Consider the following 17,300-nt stretch of genomic DNA (forward strand, 5'->3'; position numbering starts at 1 on the left):
CAGGGAAGGAAGTAGCAACCCTATTTTAAAAATATGTCTTTAAAAATTCAACATGGATATTGTTTCTTTCTTTCTAACAAATCACAAACTGAGCATCTGGTTATTTAACTATCCTAGTATCCATTAACCAGAACTATATACAACAATACGTATTAAAAATTAGCAATGAAAAATTATCAGCTTAAAGAGCCAGCAAATCCAGAAACAATATGATTTTTAAAATGTATATTTCTAAACTTAAATACTCCTCCTCCTCATTTTCTTTGTGTTTAATATGTAACTTGAGAAAATTAGTAATTCATTTTCAGCAAAGGTCTTGGCAATCTAACACATTCGAACACACACACACACACACACACACACACACACACACAACTTATTTTCAAACCAGCTTATTTACATATCTGAACTCTGATTTTTTTGGAAATACTCAGTGCCCTGTGCTACATATGCAACCAAGATACAAGGCTAACATTTGGCAACCCTGGCTGGGATCTGAAGAGTGAATCCTTGAAACATATCTGCCTGCCGCACCTACCAGAGGCCACATACAAACGGGGACAGACTGGCTCAGTAAAAACCGCTGGTGTATAAGCAGAGACTCATATAACCCATCCCACTCAATCCATAACCCATCATATAACCACATCCAACTCAATGAATGCAACAAGAGAGGATTCCTTGGATTGCATCCAAAGAAGTTATACTCAGAGCAGACCCAATGCCATTAACAGACCTCAGTTAACCATGCCCACTAATTTCAGTGGGCCAACTTTGAGTATGACAAGCATTGGATGAAACCCTCAGTCTGGTTTCTCCTCTCTTTCTCTCTGTTAGTTAAATAAGGACCCAGGATTGATTGCAACGGTAGCAGTGCAAAGGAAGGGGGGAAGAAGAAAAGAAATCCCCCCTCCCTGAGCCTTGCAAGCTACTGGACAAGCAAGTGACTTGAACAAGATGGTTTCAAGATGGTTTCTCATCTTCCAGGCTCTTTTTTCCCTGATGCATAAAATAACAGCCTTGCCGATTACTCTTGACTAAGGTACCCGATTGTGGTGACATTGAGGCTGACCTTGGAGTCACCTCCCCCGCTGCCGCACTCTCCTTTGTCGTACCACCATTTGTTTTTCAATTTGTCCAAGAGGCCTTGCTCATTCAGTTTTAATACTGCCAGGTTAACAGCATTTCTTGAAACGATAAAACATAACTCGTAAGAATAATGCACAGATGCTCGGTTAAAGTCGTTAAAAAACGTATAAAGAAAGGAGCAGAAGGAGGACAAATTGGCCGGTAATTTTTGTTTCCTCTTTTCTCTCTCACTCTCTCTCTTTCACTTTTTTTTTCTTTTTGGTTTTTCACAGGGAGGTGGAGCTATATAGAGAACGTGTTTGTTACAGCAAATAACAGGGTTTAAATATTGGAAAGGTGGCATGGAGGATCTAAACATTTGCTTAAAAAACGGAAGTGTGCGGGATGGGGAAATTGTTTTTTGAGAAAAAATAAGAAGGAGGAGGAGGAGGAGGAGGAGGAGGAGAAGGAGGAGGAGGAGGAGGGGATTTTAAAAAAAGAGGCGACGAGAACACCACGTCATGCAATTAACACCCGTCACGTATGGCGGTTTTTAACTTGGGCTTTTACCATTTAAATTGAAAAAAGCCACTGGACTGTAAAATTAAAAACAGCAACAAACAATCGGAAAGGACAACACGGAGAGAACATTTAGAAAAAAAATGGATGCATTAAAGTCAATGAAACCATAATTTACCGTCTTATTTAACTTCATGGAATACTGATTTTTTTTTGAAAACTTTTTTAAGTTTACCTCAAATCCACAAGAAAGAAAAAGACAACACAATACATCAGGGTAGGTGGAATACTATAACAACATGGATATTGTTATATTATTCCACCCACCTTAATGCTGAGCCTTTGGGAGTTGCTACACCATAGCCTTTGGAATCCAGGTTCCCACCAACTTTCATTGTGTCACAAGGCTTCCGTTGTTCAATGTACTCATTCATGGTCGATTCGAGCAGGAAGGCAAACTTCCCCTTAGATTTCCTCACGCGGGCTACCCCGTCCGCTGTTGTTTTGGCAAATACAGATGGCTCTGCCGACTTCATGTACGACCACATTTTCTCATAGACAGCTATTTTGGATCTCTGTAGAAGACAGGAAGTTGGGGTGGAGGAAGAAGGAAAGGTTAACATGCAATTTCTCACTTTACAAAATTCTTAGCAGAGTCCAGGGGCTCCCAAACTGTGGCCTGTGGACCACTGAGCTTCCTTCAGGTGGTCCGTGGCATGTCTGCAATGAATACTCATGATTATATTTAACAGTATTTTTGTTGAAATAAATATAAAAAACAAAAAAAAATTGTCCAGTAGCGCCTTAGAGACCAACTAAGTTTGTTCTGGGTACAAGCTTTTGTGTGCATGCGCACTTCTTCAGACTTCATCCTTCTTTTGTTGCTTCTTTTATTTCTTATATTGCATTACAGTTTGAATTCTATGGAATTCAAGGTCTAATAAAGTAAAATGCAACACAAGAAATAAAGGAAGAAATAAAAATACAATTAAAAAACCCCATAGAGCATCTAGAACACTTCATTGTAATCGCTAAAACAAGCAGAAATATCATTAAGTGGTCTGCCAAATTTCTTGGAAATTTCCAAGAGGTCCATAGGGGAAATAGTTTGGCTTCTCTCCATGTGTTTGTGATGAGGGCAAGCCAAATGTAGGAAGCAGGATTGGAAGGAAGTCTTTTATGTACCACTGTATTTTCACCAGTATATGATAATTACATCAGGCCACTGAACCCACTTGAGTTGAGATCAGAGTAATAGGGAAAGGACTGAAATCACCACCACCATCATCATCTGTGCCGTTTTGCATGCAAAAGCATGTGCTCTGTACAGTGCCACAGTCCTTTCCCTATTACTCTGATCTCAACTCAAGTGGGTTCAGTGGCCTGATGTAATTATCGTATACTGGTGAAAATACAGTGGTACATAAAAGACTTCCTTCCAATCCAGCTTCCTACATTCGGCTTGCCCTCATCACAAACACATGGAGAGAAGCCAAGTGTTGAAGCCCACAAATGGAAGTGATTTCTCTTATGTACTCTGCAAAATCCATTTTCCTTTTTTTTGATACTGCTCTTTAGAAGACCAGAGGCAAATATTTCTTACAACTTCAAGAGATAATGATGATAGCTTTCTGGGGGGTTGTTTTGCATGCGTGTTTTTAGGGACAGTTCAAATGCAAACATATTTCTAAGTCTTTCATGTAGGCCTTCAGAGAGATTAAAACTACCTTCTACAAACAGATATTTATTGTCGATTATAAATAGACATTATCAGCAACTCCTGATGCTCCTTTGGAAACTCTTTCAGAAATAACTAAGAAGACTACCACACTACTTTCACTACAGAAAACAGATAGCTGCCTTGAGCTACTATTTTGTAATCACTGGGAAGGGTGTTGGATCAGTAATAGAGCTTTGCATGTATTCATTGTTGGTTCTACTCAAAGTAGAATGTGGCTAATATAGGTCCATTAATTTCAGTGGGGAAACTGTGGGTAAAAACTTAGTTGGATTCAACCCATAAGGCTCCATTAAATCCTCAAATAAAATCTCCAGCATCTCTAAGTAGGACTGTCTAAAGTCCTCTTGACTAGATCTAGGGCTCATCCACATTTCCATTTGTCCCATGCATAGAAAGGGCAGGTCTGAGCAGTTTTCCTCTTGTCCTGTGCTTTCTAGCCATGGGTCTGAGCAGTTTTGCCTTTCCCCAAGAAAACCCATTCTTTAGCACTCAGTCAGAACAACGCACTCTCCAACGCACTCTATTAACCAGGGACAGTCCCAAAATTAGAAAAGCCAGCCAGGTTCTCATTTGAGCCTGGACTGTCCCTATTTCCTCCACCAGTGCATTTTAAAGTATCTACCAACTTTCTAAAAGGATTAGGAAAATTCCTTCAGGGTCAGACTATCAGTTTCTAGCTGCTGAGTTGGCTATGTTCTACCTCCTCTTGTTGGAATCACTATGCTTCTGAAAGCCAGTTGTTGGGAACTGTGGGGGGGGGGGGAGTTTTGCCCAGGTCCTGCTTACAGAACTTCTATTGGCATCTGGCTGACCACTGCGAAAGACGGATGCTAGACTAGATGGGCCATTGGCCCAATCCAGCAGGCTCTTCTCATGTTCTAAAGCATTTGCACCCATCATTTGCTGCTGCTCTCAGGTTCTGTTTGCAGTCTTCCCTTAGGAGGATTCTGGACCCTTGGAGGCCTGCAAACAGGACCTGAGAGTTGCAGCACTCCCATTCCAATAACTTGAGTATAAATAAATAAATTTAAAACCATAAAAAACTAGAAGCAAAACAATACATAGAAACAGAACTCACTGAATGCTGAATGGATCCTATCTGAAGAGACAAGTGGAGAGAACAGTCTCCCCTTCCCAAGTGCTGCCTTCCCAGTAGGGATCCTCCACCCCACACACCTGTAATGAATTGCTGTCAAATTCACAGTTCCCCCAATGGATCCTGGGAACTGTAGTTTTTAAGGGGGCTGGGAATTGTAGGGGTAAACTAAAGTTCCAAGGATTCTCCTAGGGGGAAGCCCTGCGCTTTAAATGCGAGAGGTGCAGAACTGTGCTGTGCAGAAGGCATCTCTCCAGCAGCCCATGCTATGCAATCAAAGCAAATTTAATACACATGAGACTTCTCCCATTGAATCCTAGGGACTGTAGTTTGTTAAGGATTCTAGGAACTGTGAAGGATGAATTCTCATGCCTCTTTGAGGGAAGCCAGGATTGCTTAAAGGGGTACAACACTTCTTTAAATGTGTAGTATGGGTGCGACCCCCGTGTGCCTTTAAATAAACTTTAAACATGTGGTATGAACACAGCCAAAGATACATAGTTGCATCTTTTGCTGCATCTTTAACCAAGGCATCTAATTTGGTCCTCCAGGAGCAACCCCTTATGCCACAGGACAAACTGGATTATTATTATTGTTATTATTATTTGGGGGGCAATGGGACTTTCAAAAGCAGATGGTGTGTGTGTGTGTGTGTGTAAATATAAATTAGAAAACCTTACTAAGTCTTTGCATGGCGCTGTGTGTTAAACCACAGAGCCTAGGACTTGCTGATCAGAAGGTCGGCTCCACCAGTGCCACCATCGCCAAGCTTGAGAAGGAGGTTGAGAAGGTGCTTGTCCTAGGTGGTGGTGGCGGCAACTGCAGCTGCAAGGGACCATTCTGTTGCCTCTCCCTGGCTTCTCCCTGACCTCTCCCTGGCCATCACTACCACCCTCTTCCCTTGGGCAGCTTGTAGTGGTTGCTGGAGAGCAAACAAGGAGGAGGAGAGGCTGCTGCCCCAGCTCTGAGGTGCAGGCAGAAGATAGGGCTACCCTGGGCAGGAAGAAAGAGGAAGTGGAGCAGAGCACAGGGAATCTTGATTTTTTATTTTGCAAAAATGCGACAGAGTGTGAATTTTGAAGGATGGCAGGTATTTTGGTTCCCATGTTTCGGAAAGCATGAATTAAGTAGGTTTTGTCATTAAATGTGAACTAAATTGAATTCTCCCCCCTTCCCTAGCTGTCACCAAGGTTTGTTCTTGGTAAGCAACAGTTAAGAATAAGATAGATCCTTTTGTGTGCTGGGACTGCTATCACTTCCTATATTTCCTTGCTTTGCCTGCAGGGAAGAAATTATTAGGCCCTGGGAGCATTACAAGATTGCTCTGGAAACCTAGTGCAGTGTACAATGCTAAGAGCTCAGAGGCTAAGCGAGATGCCCAGAGGATACAAGCAAAGAATCCTTTCTCCAATGAAGCTCCTGTCCCCAAAGATAGAGCAGTCATTTAAGGCAGGAAAATAACAAACATCATTTCATCCTGCACGGTGTATGTGTGACCAGCTAAGCTCGGAATCTGGTGTTTTGGCCAAATGGGCATCCAACTTTATGGATGTCTTAAATGTTAACTGCTTATTGCACTGTTATGTACTGAGTTGAATAGGATCCAAACTGCAGCAGTCTGATTGGTCCTAGAACAATAGGATCCAAATTGCAGCAGTCTGATTGGTCCTAGAACAATAGGATTCAGAATGCAGCAGTCTGATTGGTCCTAGAACAATGCAGCAGTCTGATTGGTTGGCAGGAACCACCCAATTATGCTCCAGATATAAGTGAATCCACAACCTGATTGGCTCACAGTAGAATTCCAGAATTAGCCAATCATGTGCAGCCCATGTAAATAATGTATATAAAGCAGATACTTTGAGGGGACTGAATAAAGAGCATGAAATCACTTTGCGACTCTGAGTATATTTCACTGGCGACGAAGGTGGGATCCCACTGAGCTGACTGCCACACACAGCACCGCAGCACCGCCACCTGCCGCACTGCTGCCTCGCACCGTGTATCCAGGCTTCAGCTCCGGGACACAAGGAACTCAGAATGGCAACCGAGAGCAGCTTCTCGCCGTTCAACCCAGCATCTGGAGACTGGGAAGTGTACGCCTCCCGTTTCACCTTCCTCCTAGAAGCCAAAGGGGTCACCGATGACGAAGACGCCAAGAAGAGGGCGATATTCTTCAGCATCTGTGGAGAGGAGATGTTTGAAATCGCCTGGGCTCTCCTTGCACCTGAAGACGTCACTACTGTTCCATACAAAACAATAATGGAACAGCTGAAGGGGCACTTTTCGCCGCAGCTCTCAGTGGTGGCTCGTTGAAATGCCTTCTACGCAAAGCGGCAAGCCCCTGGGGAAACCATAACTGGGTTTGTGACCTCACTCCGCCAAGCTGCCCGGTTCTGCAACTTCTCAGAGCTGGAGAACATGCTTCGTGACCGTCTTGTCGGTGGCCTGAAGGATGAGAAGCTGCAACGACGCCTCTACACTAAGAAGGACCTAACGTTCCAGGTCGCTCTGGAGGAGTCCCTGGCAACGGAAGCTGCCAAGAGGTCGACGCAAGAGGCACGGCTGAGCCTGCCATCCCAACCGAGGGTCCACCACGAAGACCTCACCGACGACTCAGGATCTGACAGGGAGGAGGTGCACCGAGTACAGCAGCGCACTCAAGCAGCCCACGTACCACAGCTGCCTCGACGAGAAGGAGGGAACTGCGCAAGCTGCGGAGAAAGTCACGAGAGGAGGACCTGCCGTTTCCGCAATGCAGAGTGCAGGCAGTGCAGAAAATTGGGACACATCGCCCGGGTATGTCGAGCTCGGCCAGGGGTTTTCGATGGGAAATTGGGACAGTATATGCCCCCCCCATTGCTCTACAGCTTGACCCCGCAGTACGACCGGTCAGGCTCAAGGCCCGCCGGGTCCTGTTCGCCCTGAAACCCCGTATAGACGAGGAATTGGACCGGTTCGTGGAGCAAGGAGTGCTGGAGCCAGTGCCTAATGCCCCCTGGGAAACCCCAATCGTCACACCCGTCAAGCCTAATGGTTCGGTCCGCATCTGCGCAGACTACAAATGTACCATAAACAAGGCCCTCACGGCCCATGCATACCCAGTGCCAGTGGTCAGCCATGTCCTTGTAGATGAGGCCACAGCAGAAGCACAGACGATTGTGACGCACAGAGGAGCGTTCAGGGTAAAGCGGCTGCAATTTGGTGTCAGTGTGGCACCAGGCATATTCCAGAATTTAATGGACTCGCTCATTAAAGGGATTCCTGGCGTCACCTCCTTCTTCGATGATGTGTTGATTGCCGGGCCCACACCAGAGGAGTTTGAGGACCGCCTCCGCACCGTTCTGCACCGCTTCCAGACGGCGGGTCTCAAGGTGAAGCGGGAAAAATGTCTACTAGGAGTGCCTCAGGTGGACTTTCTGGGATTTATGGTGGACGCAGAAGGGGTCCACCCGACTGGGGACAAGGTATGGGCCATTTGTGATGCCCCAGCGCCCAAGAGCAAGACTGAACTTCAGGCCTTCTTGGGACTATTGAACTTTTACCATTCCTTCCTTCCCCACAAGGCGGCGGTAGCGGAGCCCCTACACAGACTCCTGGACAAGCGGGCCCCTTGGGTGTGGGGCCAGCGCCAGGAGGCTGCATTCCAGGCAGTCAAGGACTTGCTTGTCTCAAACTCGGTCTTGGCACACTTCAACGAGAGGCTGCCGGTGGTGCTAGCATGCGACGCCTCGCCCTATGGCATTGGCGCTGTCCTGGGACACCAACTCGCGGATAGAAGAGAGGTACCGGTAGCATACTTTTCCCAGACACTCAACGCAACCGAGCGGAACTACTCGCAAATAGACAAGGAGGGTCTGGCAATCGTGAAGGGAGTAAAAAAATTCCATGATTTCTTGTACGGGCGGCCCTTCACTGTGGTGACTGACCACAAGCCGTTGCTTGGCTTGTTTGCCCCCGAAAAGCAGACTCCCCAAGTGCTGTCTCCTTGCGTCAATTTTCCTTGCCAGCTACCAGTATGCACTGATTCACCGCCTGGGGAAGGCGATGGGCCATGCGGACGCCCTCAGCAGGCTACCACTACCGGAAACAGGCCCCGACCCAGCACCTGCACAAGAGGTTATGAGCCTGGAGCTGCTTCCCGACCGCCCCATTCAGGCACAAGAAGTTGCACACCATTCCAAGAAAGATAGGGTCATCTCCCGGGTTCTGGACTGGGTGTGGAGGGGATGGCCCAGCAGCAGCCCTGGGCCAGAATTTGCTGGCTACACAACCCGCAAACATGAACTGTCAGCCCACAAGGGGTGCCTGTTATGGGGAAGCAGGGTCGTTGTTCCCCAGCCCCTCCGCAAAAGGGTCCTCACAGCCCTACACGAGACACACCCAGGGGTAGTAAGAATGAAGGCCCTTGCCAGGAGTTATGTGTGGTGGCCGGGGATCGACGGAGAGATAGAGGCCTGGGTCAAACACTGCCAGGCCTGCCAAGAATCCTGCCCAGATCCCCCAAGGGCCCCAGTCCAGTTCTGGAAGTCCGCCCGAGCAACATGGTCACGCCTGCATGTGGACTTCGCTGGCCCCTTTCAGGGGAAAACATTCTTCATAGTGGTGGACTCCTACACCAAATGGCTGGAAGTCGCACTGGTACCGTCCACTTCTACATCCACAGCCATCCGGGTACTACGCAGACTGTTTGCAACCCACGGGCTCCCTGACACTCTCGTCTCAGACAACGGGACTGCATTTACGTCAGGAGAATTCCAAACCTTCACAGCGCAGAACGCCATCCGCCACATCCATTCGGCGCCATTCCACCCTGCCACCAATGGCCAAGCAGAACGCATGGTGCGGACCACCAAGGACACCCTTCGCCGCATGACGCAAGGGGATTGGGAGTACTGCCTTGCCACATTCCTCTGAGCACAGCACAGCACCCCCAGCTCAACGACTGGCTGGAGCCCCGCTGAACTACTAATGGGTCGGCGCCTTGCAATCAGATTGGACCACCTTCACCCCGATAGAGCTCAGGATGAGGTAGTGGTGGGGGAAGGCAGGAACCCCCGGACCTTCGAGGCCCAGGACCCAGTGTACGCAAAGAATTTTGGGGCAGGCCCAGCATGGGTACCCGCCACAGTCACCAGGGTCAGTGGCTCTGTGTCATACGAGGTGCTAATGGGTGGGGGGCAATGCTGGTGCTGCCACTGCGACCAGATACTGCGACGATTCCTGGGAGAAAACCAGGAGGAGGAAAGGTCAGAGGAGTCCCAAGGGAACAGAGGGGCAGTGAGGCCCATAGAGCAGGAGGGGCCAGCAGGAGAGGCAGAATCAGTAAATACAGAGAGGACCCGCAAGGCCGAAAGGACACCGGAACCAGAACCACGACTGAGCGAGCCGGTTGCGCCAGACCAAACAGGCCCATCACAGCCAGCATCCTTGGAACACGAGCCAGAACCTGAACCCCCGGACCAGGGAACACTACAGGCTGCAACGCACACGTAGGCCGCTGGCGTACCTCGAGGACTATGAATGCGACCTCCCGGGCAGGACTGGAACTTAGAGGGGAGGGGTGTTATGTACTGAGTTGAATAGGATCCAAACTGCAGCAGTCTGATTGGTCCTAGAACAATAGGATCCAAATTGCAGCAGTCTGATTGGTCCTAGAACAATAGGATTCAGAATGCAGCAGTCTGATTGGTCCTAGAACAATGCAGCAGTATGATTGGTTGGCAGGAACCACCCAATCATGCTCCAGATATAAGTGAATCCACAACCTGATTGGCTTACAGTAGAATTCCAGAATTAGCCAATCATGTGCAGCCCATTGTGTAAATAATGTATATAAAGCAGATACTTTGAGGGGACATTCATTCATTCCTCCTCACCACTATGAGCTGAATAAAGAGCATGAAATCACTTTGCGACTCTGAGTATATTTCATGCACCTTGTTGTAGTCCCAGGCTATGTGGGGGTCCATCCCTTTTCATTTGCACAACTACCTTCAGCAGTTGATTAGGATGACACAGAAAGTGCCCAAGAGCAGCTTTGGCAATTTGTGAGTATGGAGTGGCTTGTGAGTTGGGGATGCACCACAATGGTGTGGCAGGAGAGGATGGCAAGTGTGGCAGGAAGATTCAAAGAAGCATTTAAGCATTTCAGTGAAGCATAAAGGTAAAGTGTAAAGGGACCCCTGACTATTAGGTCCAGTCGTGACTGACTCTGGGGTTGCGGCGCTCATCTCGCTTTATTGGCTGAGGGAGCCGGCGTACAGCTTCATGTGGCCAGCATGACTAAGCCACTTCTGGCGAACCAGAGCAGCACACGGAAACACCGTTTACCTTCCCGCCAGACTTGCACTTTGATGTGCTTTCGAACTGCTAGGTTGGCAGGAGCAGGAACCGAGCAACAGGAGCTCACCCCATTGCGGGGATTCGAACCGTCGACCTTCTGATCGGCAAGTCTTAGGCTCTGTGGTTTAACCCACAGTGCCACCTGCGTCCCCCTCAGTGTAGCATAGCATAGTACAAAAACATTGGGGGTGGGGGGAGAGATAGCATGCTCTTCTTATTTCCCCATGTCCTTACAACTGTGGCATCAGGTTCTGCAGCAGCAGAGCTTACATATCTACTTGTACAATTGCGAGTCATTAGATGCTGAATGTAATTAAAAGATTTACCAGGCAGATAAGCTGCCACAGCTGTAGACTTAAGACAACTTCACTTCTGGATTGTTTCTTCTCCCCTCTCTCAGGTATCCCACAGTATCACAGCAGTGGCATATTCATTACATTTGGATATATGTAAATGCTTCCCATCTGCAGGAAAAGGCTGTCAAAGGCAGCTATCCCATTTTGATACAGAGGACTATCTGACAGCCATCCTCAAATATCTAAAGGGCTGTCACATGAAGGATGGAGTAAGTTTGTCTTCTCTTGCTCTGGACAGTAGGACTGAAACCAATTGATTCTACAAGAAAGGAGATTCCAGCTAAACATCAGAAAAAACTTTCTGACAGTAAGAGCTGTTCAGCAGTGGACTTCCACAAGAGGTAGTGGACTCTCCTTCCTTGGAGGTCTTTAGACAGAGGTTGGATGGCCATCTGTTGTGGATGCTTTAGCTGAGATTCCTGCATTGCAGGGGTTGGACTAGATGATCCTCAGGATCCCTTCCAACTCTACAGTTATATGATTCTAACCAGAAACAGTATCCATGCCCCTCTTCAGGAGCTTTGGGGATTGTTCTACAGTTCTCCACAAACAGGGGTTTTAAACTCTGACAAATATGAAAAATTAGAAAAGAGAAAGGATTATTTGTGTTGATGAGGAGATGAGAGTTTGTTTGTCTTAAACTGAACCTGATATAAATGACATTACCAGGCAAGCTCACACCTCTCACTGAGTTTGTATACATACTGTCAGGGAACTGCCATCGGAGCCAGAGGTGGAGGGAAGGCTCCAGAGCGATGCCGGAGAGGGTCCCAGCAGGGAGAGAGGCAGCCCATCTGGTGGGGAAGGAAATCAGCGTAACACCAGGGGTGAAGGGGGGCAGATGGGGGAATGGGAGAAAAGGCTCCAGGACTCTTCAGCGGAGACCAGTGGGGAGAGCACGGGTACTCCGCTGCCCACACCCTCCCTGCGCAGAAGACTTCTGCGCAGGGAGAGTAGGAGGAGACTTGGCGTCAAAGAACTTTTTTGCTGGAAGAAGTTTAAGAAACGCCCACTGATGGATTCTGCCAGCGACTGAGACAGCCACGAGTGCAAGGCTGTCCAGAGGGAAAGGGTTCAACCAGGCAACCAAGCCAGGAGTGGGGCCATGTGGCCTAAGGAAATTCTCTAGGCCAAAATAAGAGAAGCCACCAGGTCTAAGATTCCCCAACCCTGCCAAGCTGCCTTCTATTCACTCCAACATGCACACACAGAGAGATGGAAAAAACAAGAACCAGCCCCAGTGCAGAGGCAAAGCTAGGCTTTATTTCACCCAGGTCAAAGACACAGTTTGGCACCACCCCACATGCACACACACAGGCTGGGAGCCTCAATGGCACCCCTCTGGAGGCTTCACCTGGGGCAAAAAACCCAGCTAGCCCCCTCTAGCTATAGCACCACCCAGTGATCTCGACCATGCCAAGCAGACACTAACGTGGAAACTGGACTGCTCCATTCCAAGTCCCTCAAAGCCTCAGGTGAATTTGGACAGTTTTTGGGTTGTAGAAGGCAAGTCCTTTGGACATTAAGTAAGTAAGTAAGTAATTTAACAACTGTTGTTTTTGGGCTTTGACATGCATTTTGTCTGTTATCATTTTATATATATATTAAAAATGCCTGGATGGGTAGCTGTTTCAGTCAGCAGCAAAAACCAGAAAGAAAGAAAGAAAGAAAGAAAGAAAGAAAGAAAGAAAGAAAGAAAGAAAGAGAGAGAGAGAGAGAAAAAAAATATTGTGGTGCCTTAAAGAATAACAAATTATGGTACAAGCTGGGGTGGGAAACCACAGGACATGGGGCCAAATGCGTCACTCCAGGCTCTCAGCACACTCCCCATATCATGCTCCTCACCACAGATCCTGCTTTTTATCCTGATTGGAATGCATCCTTGAGTTCTGATACAGCTTTTTGAGTGACTTGATAAAGGATAGAGAGGACTGGATAAGTATGCTGTACAAAGCTATATTATTTTTGTTGCTTTGCCCGCTTTTGCCTCTGGCCTCCCACCCCCACGGACATGTGGCCCCCAAAAGGCTGCCCAGAAGGCAATGCAGCCCCCAGGCCCTAAAAGGCTCCCATCCCCCGATACAAGCTTTCATATATTGCATTCTACTCCATCCAATGCATTCAGGAAAACACTTCAAGCTTATGCTGTAATAATCAATGGTAGTCTTTAAAGTTCAGAAGGATTCTTTGCCATCCTAAATGAGGCATGTACAGAGCTGGACATCTCTTCTGTGAAAGGATCTACCATTCGTGATGTTTGTAAGCTTTATTTTTATTTTTTTGTAAAAATACCTATTATTCATTTAGGGCACCTCTTCAATCGTTCAAAAGGTCTTTCATCAATTAATAATCTAACCAATTCATCACCTGTACACTTGCGTCCCTACTGAGAAGCTATATATTTTCTTCTAACAAGCACCTATTCATGTGACACAGCAGTTATATAAAGTGGTACAGTAAGTTAGGGGGTGGGGGGAAGAATATGGAGCCTTAGCTATCTCAGGCAATGTCACTATCATTATCGCGTAGTTGTTCTCCCAAAAGTAGAACACGGAAACAGGGAGTGATTGCATTTCCCTGGGGCTCTGGCTGCTTTGCTCCAGTGATACATTCTCCTAGCTACCAAGTTAACCCGTTAGCTGAAGCTCTACTGCAGTTTCACTTCAACAACTTTGCAATTCATGCTCTGCTCTCTGACCTGCACAAAGTCTCAGGTCTCACAGTTAGTGTCTTCTGCAAGCAAATATTCATGAGATAGTGAGTGAAATTTGCTCATGTGTGTGTTGCAAATCGCAATTAGAGGTTAAATGGAGTGGAGGGAAGATTTGCAGGATGCAAGTCAAAGGGGACCATTTATCAGCCATGCCAAATTTTGCTATGAAGATATACAAGATTTCACTTTAGGACCAGAAGTGGGCAGAAGTGCAGTAGTCTGGGATCACAGTAGGTCGAGGCCCTGTTACTATTTCTGCAGCAGGGCCCTAGTAGGGTCCCCGTCTCCAGCAACCTAGAGATGCCCAACATGAAAGAGGAAATTTGTAGCCACTGAAAAGGAATATTCTCACTCTTTGCACTAACTGAAGCCAGAGTGAAAGGAGCTGTGTGTAAAGAACACCAAATACTGTAGTGGTTTTTCCTGTATGCTCCAAAGTTAAGCTCTTGGCAATATTGAAAACACAAGATGCTTCAGTTTCAAGAAAATGGTGTGCAAGTTCTGCCACATACAATGGAACTTCAGGAAAACCACGTTACTCCAAAAGAAGATACTGGAACACTCCAAATCATTTGCCCATGTGCATATGCACGAAAAAGTAGATCTAGCTGGAAGGCAACTTATGGAGATCTGCATTGGTCATTACAATGGATCTCTAATGATTATTCATGTATAATCTTAGAAGATTGTATAATCTTAGAAGAGTGTGTGGCTGAGACTATAATGAAGTTACTCTGCACTTCTGAATTTGCCACTAAATTCTGTGAGTAGGGAACTTCAACCCCGGGGACTGAATGCAGGCCTCTAGACCCCTCTGTCTGGTACTTGGTATTTTCCACAGGTTGCACCCATTCCCTGGCCAAATTCCTTTCCCTGGCCTGATGTGCACCCTCTTTGAGTGTTTTTGCCTGACTAGAATGTGCCATTGAGATTCAATAATCGTTCTTGCTTGCTTAGAGGGAGGGTAGAGAGGTAACTAAAAGGTAAAGGTAAAGGTACCCCTGCCCGTACGGGCCAGTCGTGTCCGACTCTAGGGTTGTTCGCCCATCTCACTTAAGAGGCCAGGGGCCAGCGCTGTCCGAGGACACTTCCAGGTCACGTGGCCAGCATGACGAAGCTGCTCTGGCGATCCTGCACCAGCGCAGCACACGGAAACGCCATTTACCTTCCCGCTATAAAGCGGTACCTATTTATCTACTTGCACTTTAAGGGTGTTTTCAAACTGCTAGGTGGGCAGGAGCTGGGACTGAACGACGGGAGCTCACCCCGCTGCGGGGATTCGAACCGCCGACCATGCGATCGGCAAGTCCTAGGCGCTGAGGTTTTACCCACAGCGCCACCCACATCCCCTACAGAGGTAACTAGCCTACTTTAATTGCTTCACCCACTTTTGCTTTTTGTCCTGCTCACCGCTGGTATGTGTCCCCTGGATGGTTGTATGGAAGAGAGTGTAACTGAAAAAGGTTCCCCACTACCCAGAGGTCTAACTGGGTACAAGGGTCACTTGGATCTACTGGAATTATCAAAAACAAATGGCGACAACATGCTATATATTTTTTTTCTAATTATGGATTCCATCATCCTCTTGTTAATTCTGATGTACAGAAAGAATCAGATTCATTATGCAACTTTAACACAATACATTACATTATCCTAAACCCAATAGCAATGCATTCGGTTTTTAGTCATGCAATGTCCTGTCAAAACAACAACAACTATGTACTCCAAGGAATTAAAGGTGACATACATAGTTCTCCCCATTTTATCCTCACAATAACCCTGTGAGGTAGGTTAGGCTAAGGGATACAGTCACTAGCCCGAGGTCAGCCAGGGAGCTTCATGGTTGAGTGGCAATTTGAACCCTGGTCTCCCAGGTCCTAATCCAGCACACTAACCATGACACCACAGGAGCCTGCTAGATCAAGCCAATGGCCCCATTTAGTCCAGCATCCTGTTCTCACAGTGGCCAACTTGGTGTCTGTGGGAAGACCACAAACAGAACCTGACAGCAATGGCACTCTCATCACTTGCAACTCCTAGCAACAGACATACAGACATACTGCATTGGATAGCAGAGGTAGAAGATCACCTCAGACATTTTGAAATAGAAGGGATTTTTATTTTTTTAGAATCAAGGATTACACTAAAAAGGCTAAAACATTCCCAATGTCTATCCCATTGGGATAGAAGCATTCCAGAATGTGGATAAAAGTGCACAAAACCCATTGACTGCCATTTATAGCACCACCCTTGTGTTGCATTGCTGCCTAGTGTTGCTAACTAGAAATAAGAAAAAGAAAAAAAGGTAAAGGACCCCTGGCAGTTAAGTCCAGTTGCAGACGACTCTGGGGTTGTGGCGCTCATCTCGCTTTACTGGCCAAGGGAGCTGACGTTTGTCCACAGACAGTTTTTCCAGGTCATGTGGCCAACATGACTAAGTGGAATCCCTTGGTTGCCAGATAACTTGCAGCTGGGAAGCTACAGGAGCTTAGTAGCTATTTGAAGCGTAAAGTATATTCTGCTGTGAAAATGTCACACACACAGATGAGAACACCATATCATGAGAACTCAGGGTGCATTTTTTTTTAAAGAATGGGAATGTTTGACCTATAAAGTTTGAGTCCTGCCAGCCACCAAACCATTATGACGGCTAGGGAAACAGTCAGCAGTATAAAACAGGTTGCTGGCTGGATGCCTACCAGTCCTGAAGCAGATGAAATTCATTACCATCTGCTCACATAAAATGAATTGCTGGTGTGATTCCACTTTCAAATAGTAAGTGTTCCCCATTTCATTAAAAACAACACCACAACATCAGTGACTAATACTTTGTGGCTTTGCTAATGAGGCCAAAGATTGGACTAACCTAGGCACCTCTCACCTGCACATGGCTAAGTGCCAGAGAGATTCTGGGACATCAACCAAGAACTTCATGTTCCAAGACCTTGCTGAGTGACTAATAATAATAATAATAATAATAATAATAATAATAATAATTTTTATTTATATCCCACCCTCCCCAGCCGAAGCCAGGCTCAGAGTGGCTAACATCAAATGTATAACACAATAAATAAATAAATAAATAAATAAATAATAATATCTGTGCTCAGGCACCAGAATATTCCTCTCAGCACAGAAAGAAAGAGGAAGAGGACTGACAATGAACAGAAAGGCACAATCCAAACAACCAAAGGACTGGAGCATGTGTCATATGAGGAAAGGCTGAAGTGTTCATTGCTTTTTAGCTTGGAACAAAGGTGGTGTATAACAAGATGCAGGTTGAGAACAAGGGGTTAAGGCAAAAGAGTCCCCTCATGTCATGACTTTAGAACCTGGATGTGGTTGATCCAGTGAAACACAAGGAAGTACACCTCCACAGAATATGTAATTAATCTGTGGAGTGCAATGCCACAAGATGTGGTGATGGCCACCCACCCAAATGACTTTTAAAAAGGATTATAC

General features: G+C 46.6%; 1 protein-coding gene across 3 annotated transcripts in view; it reads right to left on the minus strand.

Moving 5' to 3' along the window:
• The window catches only part of GRIA3 (glutamate ionotropic receptor AMPA type subunit 3), a 210,227-nt gene that overhangs the window by 38,854 nt on the left and 154,073 nt on the right, over positions 1–17,300 (minus strand). Inside the window, exons 13-14 of one of the 3 annotated variants that reach the window (XM_079962761.1) lie at positions 1,915–2,162; positions 1,073–1,187 (exon numbers count right to left, since the gene is read on the minus strand). In XM_079962761.1, the coding sequence (XP_079818887.1) occupies positions 1,073–1,187; positions 1,915–2,162 (363 nt within the window). Of the gene's footprint in view, positions 1–852; positions 1,188–1,914; positions 2,163–17,300 lie in introns of those variants that run through there. The other 2 variants (XM_079962759.1, XM_079962760.1) reach the window with 2 other exon arrangements.

This window comes from Podarcis cretensis (assembly GCF_951804945.1).
Source record: "Podarcis cretensis genome assembly, chromosome: Z".
In the NCBI taxonomy this organism is placed as follows: Eukaryota; Metazoa; Chordata; class Lepidosauria; order Squamata; family Lacertidae; genus Podarcis; species Podarcis cretensis.